Source organism: Engystomops pustulosus, chromosome 5 (genome assembly GCF_040894005.1).
Source record: "Engystomops pustulosus chromosome 5, aEngPut4.maternal, whole genome shotgun sequence".
Taxonomy (NCBI): Eukaryota; Metazoa; Chordata; class Amphibia; order Anura; family Leptodactylidae; genus Engystomops; species Engystomops pustulosus.
In genome coordinates this window covers 178,376,082-178,397,996 of record NC_092415.1, presented here as the reverse complement: position 1 = coordinate 178,397,996, position 21,915 = coordinate 178,376,082, and the positions used below count along the sequence as shown (strand labels likewise).

The window sequence follows — 21,915 nt, the reverse complement described above, 5'->3', positions numbered from 1 at the left end:
TAGGTGGCTGAGCTGTTTTAACTTTCCTACATAAGCAAATAGGATTATAAAGAGTAGAGTTGGACAACTGAGGGTCCAGGTGGACACACAACTTATGGACTCCATTCCAAATGTTGCAGCTGTTCCCATTACTCTGGCCTCTAAAGAGGGTTTCTAAATGAGGAAACCTCATCAAGTGCATTCTTTAGTTAGTTGGCCTATTAACAATGAACATTGATAAGTAAGTGGCAGCCTTGGGTAATTTGTGATTTAACAAGAACATCATTATGGCAGATAAGAGGTCGATAGGAACATCATTGAAGAAGTTTTAGCACTATAACTAGTTTATGAAAATTTCTAGTGGCAAGAAATCGCCCCTTCACCATTTAGGCTCTTTAACCATTTAACAAACACAAGACTGCCTCTGAAAAGGAGGACGAAGGTGATAGCAAGAGATTATCTTTCTCTGATATCAAAATAATGGTTTCAGGGTTTATACTATATTTGGTTGGGCAACAAAAAAAAAGATTTTCTTAGAGACCATTATAATAACTTTAAAATGTTTCCTTAAAAAGTTGACACATGAAGTGTTATTTTTACCTTGAATTGGAGCAATAATGTTAAGTGCATTTAATCTTTATAGAATAAGCCTGGTCATAAAGGGTCAGTCCTGGGCGCAGTCTATTGGATTTATATGGAGAGATAGAAAAGACGATGGTTTAATGTCTTCCTGAATTTGTGACCATTATTCTCATTACTGAAAATTCACAATACCTCAATCCTCTATTTTAATTCACTTAGTCATATATATATCTAGGCTAAATCTCTTGTTGGAGACATACAGCACAAACAATTCTTTTACAGCCAGAAGAATTTACTCTTAAGGTTACTTTCCACCACAATAATAGGATTTTACCCCAGCAGTAATTCAGAATATGTATCGATTAGAAACTGCAAATTGTAAACACTTTATCTGAAATGTTGGTTTTTATCCTTTTAGTGTGCAAAGAGTTCAACACAGAAGCAGCATATTATTATTCTTTATCACACTCTTAAAGGGCACCAATCATTTAAAAAACAAAATAGTAATTTCCTGTTACATGCAGTGGAAGGTCTCTATTCCTGGAGACCTGATGGACGACCCCTCTGATCTTACGGAAGACCCGGCGCAATATGTTCCAAAAGTGGTTTATTAATACAATGGTTCCATAAAAGTTTTTTTGAATAAAAACGATTATAAAAGACAAGACGCGTTTCGAACCCGAAACGGATTCTTCATCAGTTGTATATCAGTTGTTCATCAGGTTGTACAACTGATGAAGGATCCGTTCCGGGTCCGAAACGCGTCTTGTCTTTTATAATCGATTTTATTTTAAAAAACTTTTATGGAACCATTGTATTAATAAACCACTTTTGGAACATATTATGCCGGGTCTTCCGTAAGATCAGAGGGGTCGTCCATCGGGTCTCCAGGAATAGAGACCTTCTACTGCATTTATCTTCATCGGTACCATTACCGAAATCACGCCCCAGTGGCAGCATCTTGTTCCACTCTACATGCGACTATATGTGTTGTGCCATTAGCACAACGTCAAAAGGTGAGTGCACACTCTGCACACACACCATATCATACTCTTGAGGTAATCTATACATTGAGCGCTCCCCGCTCTCTATTTTTCTCTTTTCCTCAATTTCCTGTTACAGTGATATATCAGAAACTTTCATGGTGGGTTTTGGGACCTCAAGTTATAGCTACACAGAAATGTATACACAGAAATCCAAAGCTAAGTCAATGGTTCTTTGTTCTTGATTGGCTCCTTCCAGCTCTCCAGAGTAAATGATTCATTTAAAGTCTAAAAACCCACACTCTATTCACACCTCACTCTCTTGAAGAAAAAAAACAAAGACAAAAGAATTTTGAAGAACTGGAATTAGCTGAACATTTCTATTTTTTTGTCCCTGGAGACTGGAATGTATGTGTGGAATATATGTGGTATTGACCCATCTCAATGAAATGGGTCTCAGTAGTAGAGATCAGAGGATTCACAAAAAGAATTGGAACAGCAGCAACAGGGAGGTAAGAAATGCTAATTCTGAACATACAAATATTACCCTGACTACTTACTTGAAACAACCTATCCATGTGCGAAAGTGAAAAGCAAAGCAAAAAGACAAAACAGTACAAACAGATAATAAAAGTCACCAGAGCAAACAAAGTACAAAATCACAAAATGGTAAAGTATTCTAAACAGGAGCCAAAGGTCAGGATACCAGAAAAACAATGAACAAAGTAACAAGCAAAGAACGGAGTCAGCTAGTAAGAAAGTTATACTCAGGATCTAGGAAGAAGGGGCAAGACTCATATATGATCTCAGAGACCAGGCGCCTCAATAACGATTTGGCCAGAACTCAGAGATACAGGGAGCATCTGCAGGGTAATATCAAAAGAAGTCAATCACCAAAGGTTAACTAATGCTGAACCATATACTGCAGGAAAAAGACAAGTGTGGTTCTTATCAATCCAAACGGAACAGCCGACTTAAACCAGCTGTAGATGTTCAGAAATGTTCAAAGATGCAATCAGCGCCTCCACAGCTCCATACAACGGATGACACCAACATTTTACATCAGAATTGTGAAATACACAAAGCACCTGCTGAAGAACCTCTTTAAGAAAAAAAAGCATAACTTCCAGTCTGGTCGGTAGGGTTCCAACAACTGAACAATCAGCTGTTCATTCAAATGCAAATAGATACCCCAAAGAAGGAAACGGTTGGATCCATGGCCAGATTAAATGGCCAGAAGATGAAGACCTGCTCAGAGCATTGATCAGGCATTGATGGCGTGCTGTACCCAGGATAGCCTGTCCCTGTTAAATTTGAAAGACCCCTTTAACAAGATCTGGTGATATTTGATGTTTCTAGACAGGTTGATGGCAAAGAGTATGGCAAAGAGAATGACATCATACATACTTTAACAATACTGAAAATATTTTTGGTCTGGACTCTAGAGCTGTACAGTATAACTTTAAACAAGTAAAGCTTTGATTTGAGTTTGCTTGAATGACACAATACCTACTGACAAGATGAAATTGCCCTAAGACATGCACACTATGGAAACATACATTTGGAACAGTTGATTTTTCCAACACCATAGGAGATGTTTCCTGCGCACATAATCAGGAGTGAACCTGCTGTTAGCTGTCTCTTAATATACTTTATATTCCAGAGAAATAGTCTTAGTGTGGAGAAACTTCTTCTTACTTGTCTGCAGGTATCATTATAAGGTATAAAATGTTCATTTACTTAAAGAGGAGTTATCAATAGTATAGAAATATCAATATTAAAAGTTGTAGTCAAATCTTTCTATATTAGTTCTAGACCAATCAGACACAATAAAAATATTACAACACTGCATCAATGTGCATAGTCAGAATTTTACTCTACTTGTTATTGTGGATTTATCATATTTATGTGTCCTGCTGTCCCTCAGAGATGATGAACATGGAAATGAAGACCCCTACATAGCTCTTAGTTTGCCTCAAGGCCACCATAAGGGTCTTTGAAGACTTCTGCATGCAAACAGGGAATAAAGGGCCATACGTGTTGCCACTAACTCAGCCTGAAGCTATCCCCAATGTACCGCCATGACAGCACAGCTATTATTCAACTTGTCAGTAGCTAAAGTAAATTAATGTTCTTGATAAATACAGAAATAGAAAAAAAAAATGTTTACTGCACCATAGTGATCATTCTTACCCGCTGTAATGTAAAACTAATGTAAAACGCTGCAGTTTCACTAAGCCTAAAATAATATAAACCCAATGTATTATTATTGAATGAATAATAGAATAACAATACATTATATTATTGAATAAGAATTAGCAGAATAAATAGAATGATTGACACTTTATTTGAAGAAATTGTAAAAGAGGTTGTTAGGTCACAACTAGTTATCTCCAGCGATGGGACCCCCACAGATCCTGATTCTGCGAGTCTATTGTACCATCTCATGAAAAGAGATGATGGTCACACATGCTCTGTTCATGACTAGGGGACTGATGGTGATAGCCAAGTGCAGTACTTGGATACTCTTGTCAGTGCCATGTTCTGACAGCACCTTCTAATGTTTCCTTTTAAGGCACATTGACCCCACACATTTTTTTTTCGCTGACCTATTTTGCAAATGTTTCAAAGAAATAGAAACTACTGTCTGCAGGAATATCATATATTGGTATGATCACTAATACACCATAATTGTGATGCAGGGTGAAGAAAAAAGCCTAGATGGATAGAAAGGATGGACAAGGACAGTGAGCCCTAAGACTTAACCCCTCTCCAGCTGTTGCTACCTAATTGCTCACCCTACCAGCACAACTGGAAGACGTTCCCTGTGCCAAAGTGCAAATAAGAAAGCAACCACAGAACCAGACAGTCAGATACAGAGAAAAGGGTCAATGAATCCAAAATACAGAAGATAAATACCATCCAGCTCAAATAAGTCTTAACAAGCAAGGAGGAAATAGCCAGCAAACCTTTTATGAGATGTCAGTCCAGAAGATGTCCCTGACACCCAGACAGAGCAGAAATGTGAGTGAAGGAAGATTGTGTCTATGACAGCTAAATTAAAAACTTCATAGTAGACAAACAGGTGTGGGGGAAATCAGTTAGGAAGGCTAGGAAATGAGTAAACCCGTATTCAGACTAGTAAAGACAGAATAAACAAAACCATACTTTACAGCAGATCATCAGCCATACTTTACATTGAAATGAAAGCTAAATGGGCACAGATGTTACAATAGTTCTACAAAACTTTTTCTATCAATTCCACTATTAGTGGCTGCCCACCCCTCCCCTCTCCATAGGAAACAGCACTACCCGGTCATATGGATGGGGTAAGCAGGCTCTATCTTTTCCTAGTGTACGGTACGGTGCCACATGTGTGACACCGTACCGACACAGGGTCGCAATAGCTGGTTGTGTGGATGTTTGTTGCTGTATATTCATCCCCATACATGCAGTATGAATGGGGCCTAAATGTGTCTCTTTATACACACTTACTATTGTTTTTGCAAAAGCTTAATTTAAAGATTTTGTGTACCGTAAGGTCATGTTAAGAGCATAAACTTTGCTATGAGGGCACAGTGATATTATAGATGGGGGTCCTCTGCCTAGAATCCAATTTGTATTAAGATGCTGAATATAAAAGACCTTCAGGGCTCGGAACAAAGTCCCTGCTGGTTTTCTGACATGGACTGAAGAATGTAAATATTGAGACAACTAAATATAATGGATTAGATGTCGCGTTTGTTGTTTGTAATTTTACTGCAGTCATTTCCTCTATGTTTATTCTCGGCTTGACTCGCCAACTTAGAAATGATGATAATCCGCTTTTCTAAAACAAGACGTATTGCGTTACTTGACAGTGAAACATTGGTAATATGTGCAGCCTCCTAACATGTTAGGATGAATATCAATAAATGTCTGTTTACTAAACAAGTAGAAAAATACCAAATTCATGACTCCGACCACCTTACAATAAGTTTATTGCGCTTAGTGGTTAATATGAACAGATTGTGGGTTACGTGTGGCTGATGAAAATATATTGACTATTGCTATTTAAGGGAACAGGGACTTAGCTAAGATGCACTGAGGGTTTCTGTGGCTGCACGATACAGGACATATTTATCCTGATTAAAAGTAAATTGACATTGAAACTAGTTTTTAGATTAGATTACCACATATACACTTAGAGAGGAACCTTTTAAACGAATTCAATAGGAGCAGACTGGATGTTTAGCTTCTTACAGTAGAAGTCATTTCCTATGTTATGAATCATGTGACCGCAATCAAACTCAATAAAATATTTCTTACCTTCTGGTCTAAAAGAAAGAAAGGGTATCTGCTTTATAGTATATATAAGGTCACAAAAAGTTTGTAAAAAGACATTGCCCCATGAAGTCCAACATATTAGTCCTACAATATACAGTGTTGATCAAGAGGATGGCATAAAACCCTGCATGGCTGAAGACAATTGGCCTAAAATTTCTTCCTAACCCCTAATATTTACAAAAATGTTTTATTCACATAACATGTGATATTTTTGCTTTCTATTAAGGCATCTAGGTCCCATTTAAACATGTACAAAGTATCTGCAGAGAGTTCCATAGTCTCACATCTCAAGCAAAGTGTCCAGAGTTAGGCCCCTTTTACATAACCGTATATATGATGGGCGTACTGTAATCCATTAAGTAAAAAAAAAAGACCACTATGGCTTACCCCTCTTCTTTATTGTTGGGATCTATCTGCTTGTAAGAGATGCTGCGCCACAGTGCAAGGATCAAAATATTGGATGGACTCCTAACTACGACTAAGGGCCATCTAAGGGCTCCAAAATGTGTGTGTCATACATATGTATTATTCACAATGGAAGAATAAAGCTTGAAAAACATTTTAACAAAGTGCTGGATTCTCCTTGTCCTTTCTTAGATTCATTCATGATGGGCGTGCAAGAAAAAATATGGTGGTCCAGCCAACTTCAGTGAACTTTCAAACTTTTATTGCGTCAATTTTCATTTATCCACAGTGTTAATCCATTGTTCTACGCGTTTCGAGCGGACTAGCCGCTCTTAGTCATGGAAAGATGATGATGGGCGTGCACTTGCTGTAGGATCAGCAGCTAGCATATGGCCACCATAGAAATGCATTGTGCACACCCCTGTACGGTGAGCACACACAAGCCGTAAAAAAGATCAGCACATCTCGCTATGGAGAGAGGAAAGGGCAGGGGTTGGGAACTGGGACTCTTTTTCGCATGGATGCACGTTATAGGGTCACAGTATTTGTACTTGATTGGTCTATGTTGAAAATAGATGATAGTTACTCAATCAAAAAAGTCAGTTTAATGTGCACAATGTATTTGAGTAATATATTAATATATGTAATATTTATGGTACTATACTCTAAATTTTATAGTTTTCTTCTAAGGGCATCTCTGGTTACATCTGGTAATGGCTCCATATCAGTAATTGACCTGACATTAAAGTTTACTTCTAGTTAATAGATCTACAAACCCAGACCCTAACCTTAAAATAAAAGCTTGAATCTAGAATAATTGTTCACATAAAATATAATAAATACATGCAACCAAATGTAAAACTTTGATGTTGTTTCCAGTGAATAACACATATTTTATGTCAATAAAGTATAGATTTAATTCCTTTGAAAACTTTGCTTTTATCAAAGCTTTATGCATCTTAAAAGATTTGAATAAAGCATAAAATAATCCACCTTATTGTGCAATGGAAAATAAAGATTCCTGTTGCTCTAAAGAAGATCAAATTATAGTTTTAAGAAACGGCAAATAGACGCAGTTATTTGCAAAAATAAAAGCCCCCATTTAAATGTGACCTTTCAGCTGCATTTGGGACCCCAAACAATCAGCAGGTTCTTTGATACTGGTGGTTAACTGTCCCAATTATCTCTATTTGATGTCTGTTTTTGTCTAGCTTTTAAAAACATATTTTTTTTTGTTGTCTCTTTAGTGTTACATAATTGTACAATGGAACATCTGTGTCCTTCCAGATTTACCGTTGGTTATGTCTGATGGGATGGTTTTTAAATAGTTTTTTTCAAATCACATCCTTTTTTTCATGATACAATAAAAACACTACTCACAACCTCTATTCTTGCCTTCTTACCTACCCTGCTCCAAACCGAAGGCGACAATTGAGCGCTAGTTCCTACCCTACCCATAATAAGTGAGATAAACAAAAGAGACAGTCAAAAAGTGAGATAGGGGCAAACCTAGTCAAAACTAAGATGGTGGTGAGGTACAAAAGGTCCAAAGGTCCAATCAAAGGTCAGACTTAAATCAAAAGCTCTGTGTTTGAATAAGCGAGGCTCAGAAGACTTGGTGTCTGACAGGCACCTACTTAATGGAGGACATAGAATATATGCAGTGATATGCTCACAGGAACATGTACACTCACAATCCAAAACCTGCTGCAAACCGGAAGCGACAACTGAGCGCTAGTTCCCACCCTTGTTTTGTGCATAATAAGTGAGAAAAACAAACAAAAGAGACAGTCAAAAAGTGAGATAGGGGCAAACCTAGTCAAAACTAAGATGGTGGCGAGGTACAAAATTGTAAGTCCAAAGGTTCAATCAAAGGTCAGACTTAAATCAAAAGCTCTGTGTTTGAATAAGCGAGACTCAGAAGGCTTGGTGTCTGACAGGCACCTACTTAATGGAGGACATAGAATATATGCAGTGATATGCTCACAGGAACATGTACACTCACAATTCCAAACCGGAGGCGACAACTGAGCGCTAGTTCCCACCCTTGTTTTGTGCATAATAAGTGAGAAAAACAAACGTATACCTGGGTGAGCTCAAACTACTAGACTAAATCTTGTAGTAGTTCTGATACATGTGCATATTTGCTTGACCAAAAAGATTGCCCATGCAATTAGTTGCCTATCACACCTATCACAAAACCTCACCTTTCTTGAGAACCAATGATCAGATGTGTTTAAAAGTAATTTGTGATAGTTTTGAACGGGGCAATAATCTGTAATAAATGGTTGCATTGGTTCATCTGTTGGTGTACATTACTGGAATGGCGCCCGCACCATGAAAATGCAATGTTGCGATCAGCCGAAAATAAGCAAAATTGTGAACTGATCTTTGTACTGTTTACGTAATCAAACATATCCAGCTGTTTATTTGTCGTAAAGGGGCTTTTTGGTTAGAGACAGACATGTGTTCAACGTTTTGAGCCATGAAAGCTCTTCTAGTACATAAAGTTTCCAATTAGCAACACTGAGAAGTTGGTTTTATTGAAGGTTTTCACAACTGAACTTCTTCAGAAGAAGCTAATTTAGAAAATTCTTTTACAAATGTATTTCATAATTTAATTATCCCTTTGTAAGTAAGCCAATTTGCTTTTTGGATGCACAACTGTTTAGCCGATTGGAACATTTTAACAAACAATAGCAATATTTAATATGAAACCAGCACCAAATACCACAATTACGACCAAGATAATGGACATCTACCAATCTAGTAAAAATAATATTATTTCAGTGCAGACTAAAAGATTGTTTCACAGGCTACATGGCTACAATGTAGCATCACCTAAACTCTCATGATATTGCTAAATGACTGAGAACCTTTAATGAGAATGCTACTATTCCATCTCCAAAGGTGTCCAAACACATGTTATCTCTGATGGCAGCTTTCTCTTGAGAACACGGTGGTGTGCAGAGGTCCTGATAAATATCCCCCAATAGATGTAATCAGAGAATCCAATACTATGGTCCGACTGGGCCAAGTCACATGTACAAATCGGGTATATCAGCCAACTATACAAAAATATCTCCCAAAAAGAGATATTTTTGTATAGTTGGCTGATATACACATGGCTTGAATATGCCTGTTTTATTTGTCAACATATTCAATAAAGTTTGATGAATTGGTATATTTTTATACAAAGAACTGTGTAACTCCTGTATTCTTTTGGTAGCATAATTCTGCCTAGGTCTAGTTGAGTATCTTCTTCTCAGTCATATCAAAACACAGACTAAGAAATAACAATTCTATGCTATGGAAGAGCAGAAGCAATCGTTATGCATTAATTGGCGGAACTTTGCTTTAGGACCTTAAAACACCAAAACCCTCCCTTTCAACAATACAATGGATTTAAAAGAACAGGTTTACTAATATAATGTGTAAGGGAACAGACCTAATGTTCTATCGGCTGCCTAAGCTAAGCTATAGAACGGCATCCACTCCTCTAATACATACAGTAGTAATATATCAGGTTATTTTTTAGTACGTGGGATCTTCATGCTCGTACGTGTATCACACACATCTGGTTTGAAGGAAACCTATTTTTAGGTGTCAAGTTCTGCTTTGTGACTATTCCCCTGATGCTGACGGCCATCTTGCCACAGATGGTGCTGCCTGAAGCAAGAGGCTAAACTCGTCTCATGGATGGTGCACCCCTGTGTCCGATAGTAAAGAAAATTTGTCGAGTTGAATCAAAAGAACTCATAGTTATTACATATGGGAATTATTCAAGAGTCGTTTAGCTGCAGCTTTGCCATATAACCCCATCTACTCGTCTAAAAACAATGTTGGTTTTTATAAAAAAATAAGGTTCTATCTCATTTTGTAAATTTTTTCATTTTCAATTTTCTCTAAAATGATAATAACAAAAACCTAAGGGACATGAGGCAAAGGGGCGATTACTGAAACCATCAAAAGTCCATTTAAATCTACGGATATTTTAATAGATCCCTTAGACTTATTACTATTATTACCATACACCCAAGATTAGTGTTGGGTCAGAAATCAGAAAAGTGTTTGGATTTGTTACCTGAAAATGCACTAAATCTATGAATTAAAGGGGTATTCTGGGAATGGCGGCTGACTATCTGACCGCCGGCGCCCACCATCAGGACGCCGGCGTGTTGCCTATTATTTTGTTAGCTATCCACTGATTCTACATTATATGTCCATATATCTCCTGATGGACCCAACAACATTGTGGGGGAAACGCGTAGAGATGAGATAAGAAGTAGATGAGATCTCAATAGTGCACAGAATCATCATATGTGCCTAGATTAGCTAGACGTAGTGGGATGCATAAATATCAAATGCACCCATGAGGACAGGAGATGCATTGATTACAATACATAGTATCATATGTTCTTGCATCCGAAGCCTAAACTGAGTGTGCAGAGGATCCAAATGTACGTGTGAGAGCTATCTTCAGAATGCGTGCATATTGAGATACTGCACTAGACAGGGCATGTTGTGCATCTGAATATACACTGTGTACGAGTGCTGGTTGAGTCCTAAGGGTGCATGAACACTGATTACTTATATATTCTACTATCTCTACCCTTGTTACAGGACATCTTTATTTTCTGGTGCATGATGGGCTCCCCCAGTGAAGACATGAAAACTGAGGGATGCCATAAACTGTACAATCAATGAGGTTACATTGCCACTGAATTCCTAGTGAGACGGGTGCGCTCTGCTCATCCTGGACGCCACTGCGTCTCCTAGTGATGTGTGGTGACTGAGTGATTGATATTATAGGGGTGTATGTGTGACACCTAGTGGTAATAGAAGGCGTCGGATTTACAATCATATATCATATTGGCTCTAGCTAGCCTATATCCGAATAAGAGGAGACTCTAGCCATCACATACACCTACCATTCACCAGTAAGAGGGTTTTGTAGACGCACACTTAACAACTCTGACTGAACCAGTAACGATGTAATAGTGGATCTAGAAAAAGTGGGTCTAATCATCCCTGTCTCCACCATATTGCCAATATTGGTGGTGGTCCCTGACCTATACACCACCTAGTGGTGAGAGAGGGTACTGTTGATTTCACCCATCTAGTTCTTCCACAATACTTGAGGAGTCATGGCAGAGGATGTGTAACAGTGGCTCTTTTTTATTGGTTGTGCCCCGTCCATTTTGATTTTTAAGACGTCCGAATAAAAGTTATGTTTTATCTATATAATTCTGTTATTTCAGTGAGTTTCTGACCACAATTGACAACGGTATTGACATCAGCATATTCTGTGATATGTATTCTGGGAATAAGCATAGTTCATATTAAAATGGGTCTTTAAAATATAAGCAAATATGTAATTGGTTTCTATTTTAAATTTCTATTTTTTATCAGAAAAATGTTGTGGACATACACTGTAATAAATAATTAAAATGCTACTGGCTCTTTAATAAGTCCTGAGACTTTGTCCCTGTGGGGGAGACACAGGAAAGAAAATGGCCATTGGTCACATGTCCAAATCACATGTCCTGCACCTGCCTGGACAGGTCATGTGATCATCACTATGTTTGGCTGTAGTGGGTTGGTTGCAGTGCATCCAGTATGGCCAGTGTTGTGGTAAGACATGCGGTAATGTGCAGTGATGGCAGTTACACATTATTACTATGGTAACAGAGCAGGACAGTCTGTTACATCATCACTGGGAGCAGAGCATAAGAGGGAGGAGCTGTTACTGAGAACTGAAGGATCATGGGACTTTCAGATTTAGATGATGGCCATCTTAAATATAACTGCCTACTTTCGCAAAGCCCATCAATATGTTCATATTCCCGAAAAACCCCTTTAACTAATATATTTGCTAATGTCCAACACTTATCTACCTGTGTATCTAAGTTTTCTTTTTTTTTTTCATCTTTTTGGTAAGATGATATCAAGCATATCCCATTGTGAAGCATTTTCCAATTTGTAATAAAATAATATATTATAAATAGAGATGAGCGAGTATACTCGTCCGAGCTTGATGCTCGTTCGAGTATTAAGGTACTCGAAACGGCTCGTTGCTCGGACGAGTATTTCCCCTGCTCGAGATCGAGCATTTAATTAAAAAAACACAGTGAAGAACAGTGAAGAATAGAATAAAAACAGTGAACACAGGATCATTTAAGTGAAAAAGACAGTGAAGAACACAGTGAAGAATAGATTACAGATGTTCGGCACATCTGCTTACTTGTCGGAAGATATGCGCGGAACGGCAGCAGGGAGACATCAAGCATCACGGGGAGACATCGGGCAGCACGGGGGAGACATCGGGCAGCACGGGGGAGACATCGGGCAGCACGGGGGGGACATCGGGCAGCACGGGGAGACATCGGGCAGCACGGGGAGACATCGGGCAGCACGGGGGAGACATCGGGCAGCACGGGGGAGACATCGGGCAGCACGGGGGAGACATCGGGCAGCACGGGGGAGACATCGGGCAGCACGGGGGAGACATCGGGCAGCACGGGGGAGACATCGGGCAGCACTGGGGAGACATCGGGCAGCGCGGGGAGACATCGGGCAGCACGGGGAGACATCGGGCAGCACGGGGGAGACATCGGGCAGCGCGGGGAGACATCGGGCAGCACGGGGGAGACATCGGGCAGCATGGGGGAGACATCGGGCAGCGCGGGGAGACATCGGGCAGCACGGGGGAGACATCGGGCAGCACGGGGGAGACATCGGGCAGCACGGGGAGACATCGGGCAGCACGGGGAGACATCGGGCAGCACGGGGAGACTTCAGTGGAAGAAGAGGAGCGGATCCCGGGACAGCGTATCACCCCGACAAGTAAGCAGATGTGCCAAACATCTGTAATCTATTCTTCACTGTGTTTTTCACTGTGTTTTTCACTTAAATGATCCTGTGTTCACTGTGTTCACTGTTTTTATTCTATTCTTCACTGTTCTTCACATCTGCAGACTTGTCGGGAGATAATATACACGGGGAACAGTGAAGAATAGATTGCAGATGTTTGCATACATCTGCTAACTTATCAGAAGACATTCTTTTTCAATTAAATAACACATTTTATTCCCAAACCATGGTCCCTTTGAAAAATGCTCGAGTCTCCCATTGACTTCAATGGGGCTCGTTATTCGAGACGAGCACTCGAGCATCAGGAAAAGTTTGTCTCGAATAACGAGGACCCGAGCATTTTAGTGCTCGCTCATCTCTAATTATAAATCATCTGACTATAACCAGTTAAAGACCAACAGACAGGTCAGCATATCGGATGTTATGTTTTGTTTAAAAGTGGGCATTAGAGATCTTGTTGATTCATCATTTCAAGGAATAAGTCATCAAATCGCTACGAAATATTTAGGGACTAAGTAAGAAGATCAAAGGCTACATGATGCTATCATTATCTATCAAACAAACAGCTCATCCATTAAATTGGCAGAGATAGAAAATGAACTGCGTAATGAGGAAGCGGTAGGTAGGAAACATGCCTAAAAGACATATAAATCATCTGACACACACGGTACCAAAACTGACAAAGTAAGATGGATCATTGGAGATGTTACAAGGCTTACACAATACAAAATAACAGGCTGTGAAGAAAAGCAGCGCTCTAAGAAGCATCTGAGGGGGATGCGTAAACACCATCGCTGTCACAATGACAGTGGATGCTATCACAGCGAATGAAAAGGAAAAAGGTGGCAAAGGTCTAATTAAATGCAGAGAAACTGCAAAAGATGAGAGATTTTAGAGGCAAAAGAGCATTTACATGGAATGAGCTAATGAAATAATGAAAAACGAAAAGAAAAGCTATTCACCAAAACCCATAAGCTCCAAGGGATCTACCAGATATCGAAAAAACGATAAAAAAATTTATGGAAAGCACAATGTTCTACGGTACATGAATAGACAAGGTAGATAGATCAAGGCATTATATATGTACATCTATATATTTATACGGGAATTGAATCTTCCCAACTCTCGATTATCTTTCTTTCATACCAACAAAAGACGCGGCAATACAATAATAATGGAGAGCCCGGGAAGCTGTGCCGAGCACTTCCAGTATTGTGCTGTGCAGAATTTAATATCCATATCAAATAGAAGTGCGGAAACTTAAGGCAACGGAAAAATAGCATAGTATGTACAAAAGGAAGGGGCGTGATGAAATAAGCATAACAATTTCATTACCGCAACGTGTGATTAAATGCTTCATACAGGCGTTTACTCTTTATTACAACCATTTAATGGCTAAGTTCACTTTACTGCTCAGTGGTAAATGATTGCTCCAGTTGTAAAATGATAACCTTTATTCTACAGGAACCTCTTACTATACCTGTATGTAAGGATAACAACCAATTTTGAGATTATTCTTATAATTACACATTTTTTTGTACAACTTTTCTAACTACGTATTTGCATAATTTATTCAGAAAAAGTTATATATATATATATATTCCAACAGTCATCATCTCCACCTAACACAGCACCTTATGAGTGCACAGGAAGTTAGTTCCTCTATTCCAAGGGTAGGGAACCTATGGCTCGGGAGCCAGATGTGGCTCTTTTGGTGGCTGCATTGGCTCTCAGACAGATAGGTAGCCACAGCACATACTCCCATATACTGGGGGGCGTGTGCTATGGCTACCTATCTACTGGGGGGCGTTTGCTGTGGCTACCTATCTACTGGGGGGCATGTGCATATGGTACGGCTCTTACGGAATAACATTTTAAAATATGTGGCGTTTATGGCTTTCTCAGCAAAAAAGGTTCCTGACCCCTGCTCTATTTAATGGACGTTTTTAACGCATATGTTAAACTTCCAATTTTTCACTTTTTTAATGTACGGAAGGAATGGAGGGTAGGACCGGTAGTGTGAATTTAGCCTTATAAGCCCACTTAGAATGCTGTGCTCTGACATTACAGGGGAATGCCCCAGGATAGAAAATTCCAACATCTACATCTGGACGGAAATCCACAGCTTCTGTATTATTTAAAGCACATCTACCACCAGGATGAAGAATTATAAAATAAGCACACTGACATACTGGTGTGTGCCCGCTCTTGCAGGATCTGCTCTTCTTTTAGCTTCTTATGTCTGTATTTTTAAGAAAAAAAGGCTTTAAGAATTAAATTCTTAAATTAAATGAAAAATTTAATGAGCCCGAGGGTCTCTGGGCTCCGTAGGTGTTAATGGAGCCTAGAGTCCCTCAGGTTCATTTCTATAATTATTAAAGCCTTTTTTTTTTCTTGAAAATTATGGCATAAGAAGATCCTGCCACAGAGGGCACACAGCAGTATGTCCGTGTGCTTGGTGTACAATGCCTGATCCTGGTGGTAGATTTCCTTTAAACTAAGCCTCAAAGAGGTTGGCCACTTGCAGCAAATAATTGATATGGTTTGTGTAAGGAAAAGTTATATTCCCGCCGTTTTCTAGATCTCTGCTTGCTTTGCTTCAATAGAAAGCTTTCCTACTTATTTACAGTGGGTATTATCTGTCCATGTAATGTGATAAACATGAAGGCGCACAAGCCGTTATTCTTAGTGAGAGTAATACTGTAGGAGCTGTGTGCTACATGAACAGATTATATCCACTGGAAGTAAACAAAATAGCCATCTACAGAAGGACAGCAAGCAGAGATCTAGAAAACCATTAAGAATTGATACAGAAAGTATATCAGAAAATTATAGAACTTTTTATTACACAAATATCAATTATGTACCGTAAGTGACAAACCCCTTTAAATGTTCTCTATCCATGATTGGACTCTCAGACAGCAGTTGTGCTGCATCTCATATGAGAGGATTTTATGTATCTTAAAATCTCAATTGAATTAGTATTCTTTATAAGCATATCATTCTAGTATAAACAGATATATTCATATACAACAGGACATATTTGTAATAATTACATATAAGTATACAGTATACAATTTTTGATTTCTGCAAATTTTTGAAGAATCCTCACAATTTTTGTCATTTTGCCATACTAGGCCCTTGGTGACTCTATCATCCAAGGACCACATAACCTGTAGTCTGTCTTAAAGGAAACCTACCACTTGAAGTGGCAGGTTTCTGATGGAAATACCAGGCACCAGCTCAGGGTGAGCTGGTGCCGGAGCTTACTTTAGTTAGTGTTTTAAACCGCGGTATCGCGTTTTAAAACACCTTTTAAACTTTATAGCCGGTGCAGGCAGGTACGTGCTCGGCGCTTACCGTGCGCGCGGCTCTCATTCACTTCCTATGTAGCCGCGCGCACGGTAAGCGCCGAGCGCGTACCTGCCTGCGCCGGCTATAAAGTTTAAAAAGTGTTTTAAACCGCGATACCGCGGTTTAAAACACTAACTAAAATAAGCTCCGGCACCAGCTCACCCTGAGCTGGTGCCCGGTATTGCCATCGGAAACCTGCCACTTCAAGTGGTAGGTTTCCTTTAATAGAAAAACTGGCTCCACATACAAGACTCAATTTGCGAGTCTAAATGCTGGTCACATGATGCATGGGAGGACCAGCATGGAGCAGATTACCCACAAATACAGTCACCAGTAAGAACATGACCTTTCCTATAGTTTGCTTTATCTTTAGTATATCTTTCTAATGAGCCATTTTCAGGAATGTCGCTGTAAGCTAATTCTGATCAAATCAAAGTTAAACTTAAATAATTGATGAGTTGCACGTTCATCTAGTATTTTTTATGTGCATTATTTAATGGAAATCTACCATCAAAATCCATCATGATAAACCAGGGGCGGTTACTCATAGATCCAGGCACCGGGACTGTGGTAATCTTCTTTTATTTGTTATCCATGGCCTCCTTTCCTGTGAAATCAACTTTTAAAATTATGCTAGTGATCCAAAAGGGACACTACTAGAGCTTCTCCATACTATATCTTCACACGCTGTTACACTGTGCAGGAGCACTTCCCCCCTCCCAGTGTGTGCTGAAACTTCCTCTTCCTCTTTACAACAACTTTACATCAGAAAGAGGGAAGTGCTGAGCGAGCAGTGAAAAAGCCTGTGAAGCTACAGCATGAAGGCGATCTGGTAACACCCACCTTCTGGCTCATTAGCATCATTAATTTCGAAGGAGACCATCAACAAAGTTGATTTGAGAATGAAGGAGGCAATAGATAAAAAATATAAGAAGATTATCACTGTCAATGCATAAAAATGGTGGCAGTTATTTAACACAAAAATAAACTCAATGTCAATACTAGACAGCCAAAAAAGAGCAATAATAATAATAACAAGTATGTTCTATTAATTCTTGTTTAATTGAATGAAAGTATGTTGTTTTCTTCCTATCTATCAAAATACACTCTTCAAATTATTAGGGGCACTTTCAAAGCCAAAATGGAACAGGAAGAAAAGCACTTGTTAAGCGCTGTTCATTATATTTAATTGTATGAGTCGACACAATAGAGAATATAAAATCAACAATTGTAGTGAGCATGTGACACTTCACATAATGAGTCCACACACATTGTACAAAGCAATTAACTTCAGACTTCTAAGCTTCTTAGGCTACAAATGTGTTTTTTCAAATATTACACAAATATCTTCACCAGCAACATGGGGGACATTTACCTTAAGGTCCCATGCACACAACCGTTTTGGACAACAGTGAACACAGTGAAACTAAGACAAATGACACACTAAGTCTGTCTAATTTGTGCCAGTTTTTCTTCCCCCCCCCAGAATTGTAGATTTAGCTTATTTCATGGGTCTCAAGGATTGGCAAAATCTAATCACACCCACAGCGTAGATTAAAAAAACTGGATAATGCCAAGAATAAGAGAGGAGTGAAGCATCCAAATTTAGAATCTTTCAAATGGTGTGGTTTGAATTTGAATCTATTATGCTCGAGTTAAAGTTGCTCCAATTGCACTGGAAATTTTTTATATAACCCTCTCTCATCTTATATTTGATATCCAAAGCCTATTTTCTTCTAAAATCAACTTTTAAAATCATGTGGGACTACCCTAGCTCCTCTGAAATTTATAGACTTAGGCTGCATTCACACACATGTATGGGGGATGTATATATACGGCTGACGTATATATGGCCAATATACGTCCCCCGTATACTTCTATGGGCTCACGGCATCGTGCGGCACCGTACCTCTCGTACCCCAGAAAAGATAGGACATGTCCTATCTTTTCCCGTATTATGGCACCATGGCCCATATGTTCCTATGGAGAGGGGCGGGGTGAGCTGTGCTCACCTCCTCCTCCTCTTCCCGCGCGCTGCCGTGTGCCCGCCGTGCTACGGGGCGACGGACAGCAGCAGTGTGCATGTAGCCTTACACAGTGTGACCTTCCACCCTCCTTCCTGAGCACTTATGTAGCGATTATTTCCTGCTGGGGGAGGTGAGACAATTTAAGAGCCGATAAACCCAGACCACTGTGAGGCTAGGGTAACCATTCAGACTCATTAGCATAATGTTACAAGTTGATCTTAGAAGAAAGGAGGCCATGGATAATAAATATAATTTAGGATTACCACAGCCACGATGCCAGGATCTATGAGTAAGTGTCATGATGGATTTTAGTGGTAGATTTTCATTAAAGGCGATTTGGGAGATTAAACCACCTACAAGTCCTTATGGACCAATAGTTTTGTGTCCCAAATTACCCTTTAGTAAGTCCCTCTTTGACAGCTATTACAATAAAAAACTTTATACTTTCCTTGGTCTGGTGCTCTGCGTGCCAGCACAGTAGCGCAGTGAAGCCGGAGTACTACATCACAGCTTTATTGCGCAGGTTGCAGTTACAGTGCATGCGCAATGCAGTAAGAGTGTAGCACTCCGGCTTCATTGCAGAACTGCCATGGGGAGAACTAGAGATGGGTCCAAATTGCCTCTTCTGACTTATTACTAGGTAAGTATATAGTATTTTTTTTTTTAATCACAGCCAAAGTGGGACTCATGAAGGGCGATTTGGGACACTAAACCAATGGTCAATAAGGACCTCTTTGTTGTTCAGGGTCCCAAATCATCCTGATAGGTTCTCATTAAACAAAATCACAATGTAGACCTGAAAGGTTAAGCATTTTAAAGGGCAAATAACTAAAATTGTAATATTTTTTCAGTATTTTACCCCAGTTATTTTTCCTATCACCAAGAAAGATAAACACACTAGCATGAAAAGACTCAAGAAAAAAAAAGCGAGGAGTGTGTCAAATATTACACACAACATCTTCCCGAAAAGTCCATCAATCTTAATGCACTGGGTTATTAGCCAAGGATATAATAAAGCTGCTTTCATTATCTACTTGGAAAAACTAATAGAAAGATTGATAGACAAAGTTCTGCAGCGCGGTGTCAGGCTCACCATTTATCCATTTAGCTTCTGTATCATGGATTGCAAACTCTCCACTGACCAAATCTTGTAGCGATACCTTGGCTTTGAGTGACAGGCTATTATCTTCCACTGGAAAAAAAAAAGAACACAAATACACATAAGGTTATTTTTCATCCTCTGCCTCGGCCAAGGAATTACAATTAGTTATAGAAAAAACATAGGAACGGTCAGGCTTGTCATTTTATTTGGAAAGCAATAATGAACGTTTGATGGTGCATTGTACAGAAGAAGCTTCCATCCCCTCTACTGCAGATTCTGCCTTTTATACGGATGAGCTGGGTCCGGTAATGGATAGCTGGCAGCCAATAATAATGCACACCTTAGTTAATTCATTGTTAACACTTCACTGTCTAAACACCCTCCATATTTTACTCCAGGGGCGTAACAACAGTGGTAGCAGCCATAGGAGCCGCTATGGGGCCCATGGTGTCAGGGGGCCCTGTCATCCAAACTAGCACTAAAGAATGGAGAATGTGCACTATTATATACATATTATGCTGCTCACTGTACATATATATGATATATATATATATATATATATATATATATGCTTTTTATGTATGTGCATATGTTATTTATGTATGCTATATGTGTACATGTATATGGTGTGTTTATACTGTTTGTGTGTATATATGCTGTACATCAGTATATGGCACTGTATGTGTGTATATGTGATGTGTATATGGTGTGTATATACTGTATGTGTGTATATATGCTGTATATCAGTATATGGCACTGTATGTGCGTATCTATGTGATGTGTATATGGTGTATGGTGTATATATACTGTATGTGTGTGTATATGTGATGTGTATTTGCTCTATATGTGTATGTATGTGAGAGAGAGTATATAAATGTGTGTGGATGAGTAAAGAACTATGGCCTAGATTTACAAAAGCCCATGTGCCATTTTTCTGTCGGACTTTGAATGTTTTTTCAAGTGCAAACTGCTTAGACATGTATCTAAAGGAAAGCTACTGTCACAGATGTACTTAATAAGGTAGATCTGATGGCAGGTTCCTTTACTGTGATCAAGTCTTATGCTTTTTATATTAAAATCTTGAGTAGCCAATATCTTGATAAAAAGTTTATCTTGTATATATACAAATTACATGAAGAATCTGCTGGGGCATGGGGTAGCCGCACCATGGAGCAAAACTCCACACCCCAGTAACCTCTTTGTAGACCTCCTACCCTATCTTCAGTGTGCAGCCTGCTGGAGTTGCATGCACACGTCTGAGAAGCTGATGGGTCCATGCACTGTTTACTTTATTTAATTAATTATTTTAATTAAAAATACATTATTAAGTGTTATCAATTTGATTTTTTTACAGGTTGGCTTGAAAAAGTGAAGCCCTGGCAGGAGCTTCCTGCTAGGATCTGGCTCGTGGAGAAGATTGCTCTGTCCCAGGGCACTGGCAGACAACGGGGCTGTCATTAGAGCCACGGGTCCCCCCAGTAAGTGCCACAGGGGGTGTGTAGAAGCCCCTTACATGCCATAGTCTTGCGCAACCGTGGCATTTAAGGGGTTAACACCTGCAAACAGAGGAATCTCCAATCGCAGGTGTTAGCTGAAATGTTTATATGGTACTTCTATATGATCATCACAGGCAGCCCTGGGGTCCTCAAATTGACCCTGGGCTGCCATGCAAGACTATTGGCACATTGCAATTACAGCTTCAGGGTGTTGATGGGTGGCAGAGAGCACAACATCTTAGATACCTCGGTCCATGTTGGACTCCGATGCCTAAGGTTTCAGAGATTTTCCTGTTTCCGGATGTTATTGCCAGGGCTAGGCAGTGATAACACAGCCCAGCCTTGCCCCTGCAGTTCCCGATGTCCTGCAATCTTCTTCTGATGCGGTGCTGTATAAAGGCACTGCATCGGAAGAAGGATCACCATATATGGTGTACAAGACCTGATAAATCTCTGCCTTTGGCTTAGTTTTATTTGGCATTTTAGTTCATTACAAACTTTTGTCCGTGTGTAAAACCCGTGCTAAACTTTGGAACTATTCTTTGTCTATTCTGCTTCACTATGCAACTTAGTCACTGGTAATTTTGCAATCTTCAATGTAGCAAATCACAAAATGTTTGTCAACTTAGACCCATTCTGATTCATTGCTTGGTCATTTCATTGACACCTCATCTTATCATCTAACAGCAAGTCAGTTCCCCTATTCATTCCTGTTTCCATTGTTTAGTCGTATTGACAGTCACATGACAATGGTGAGGGCTGGAAGGAAGCAAATAACTCAAAAATAC

General features: G+C 39.4%; 1 protein-coding gene across 5 annotated transcripts in view; it reads right to left on the bottom strand.

Moving 5' to 3' along the window:
• The window catches only part of DPP6 (dipeptidyl peptidase like 6), a 1,159,861-nt gene that overhangs the window by 247,404 nt on the left and 890,542 nt on the right, over positions 1-21,915 (bottom strand). For all 5 annotated transcript variants that reach the window (XM_072153926.1, XM_072153928.1, XM_072153925.1 and 2 more), the window contains one exon: positions 19,623-19,721. In XM_072153926.1, coding sequence (XP_072010027.1) covers positions 19,623-19,721 — 99 coding nt within the window. The remainder of the gene's footprint in view (positions 1-19,622; positions 19,722-21,915) is intronic.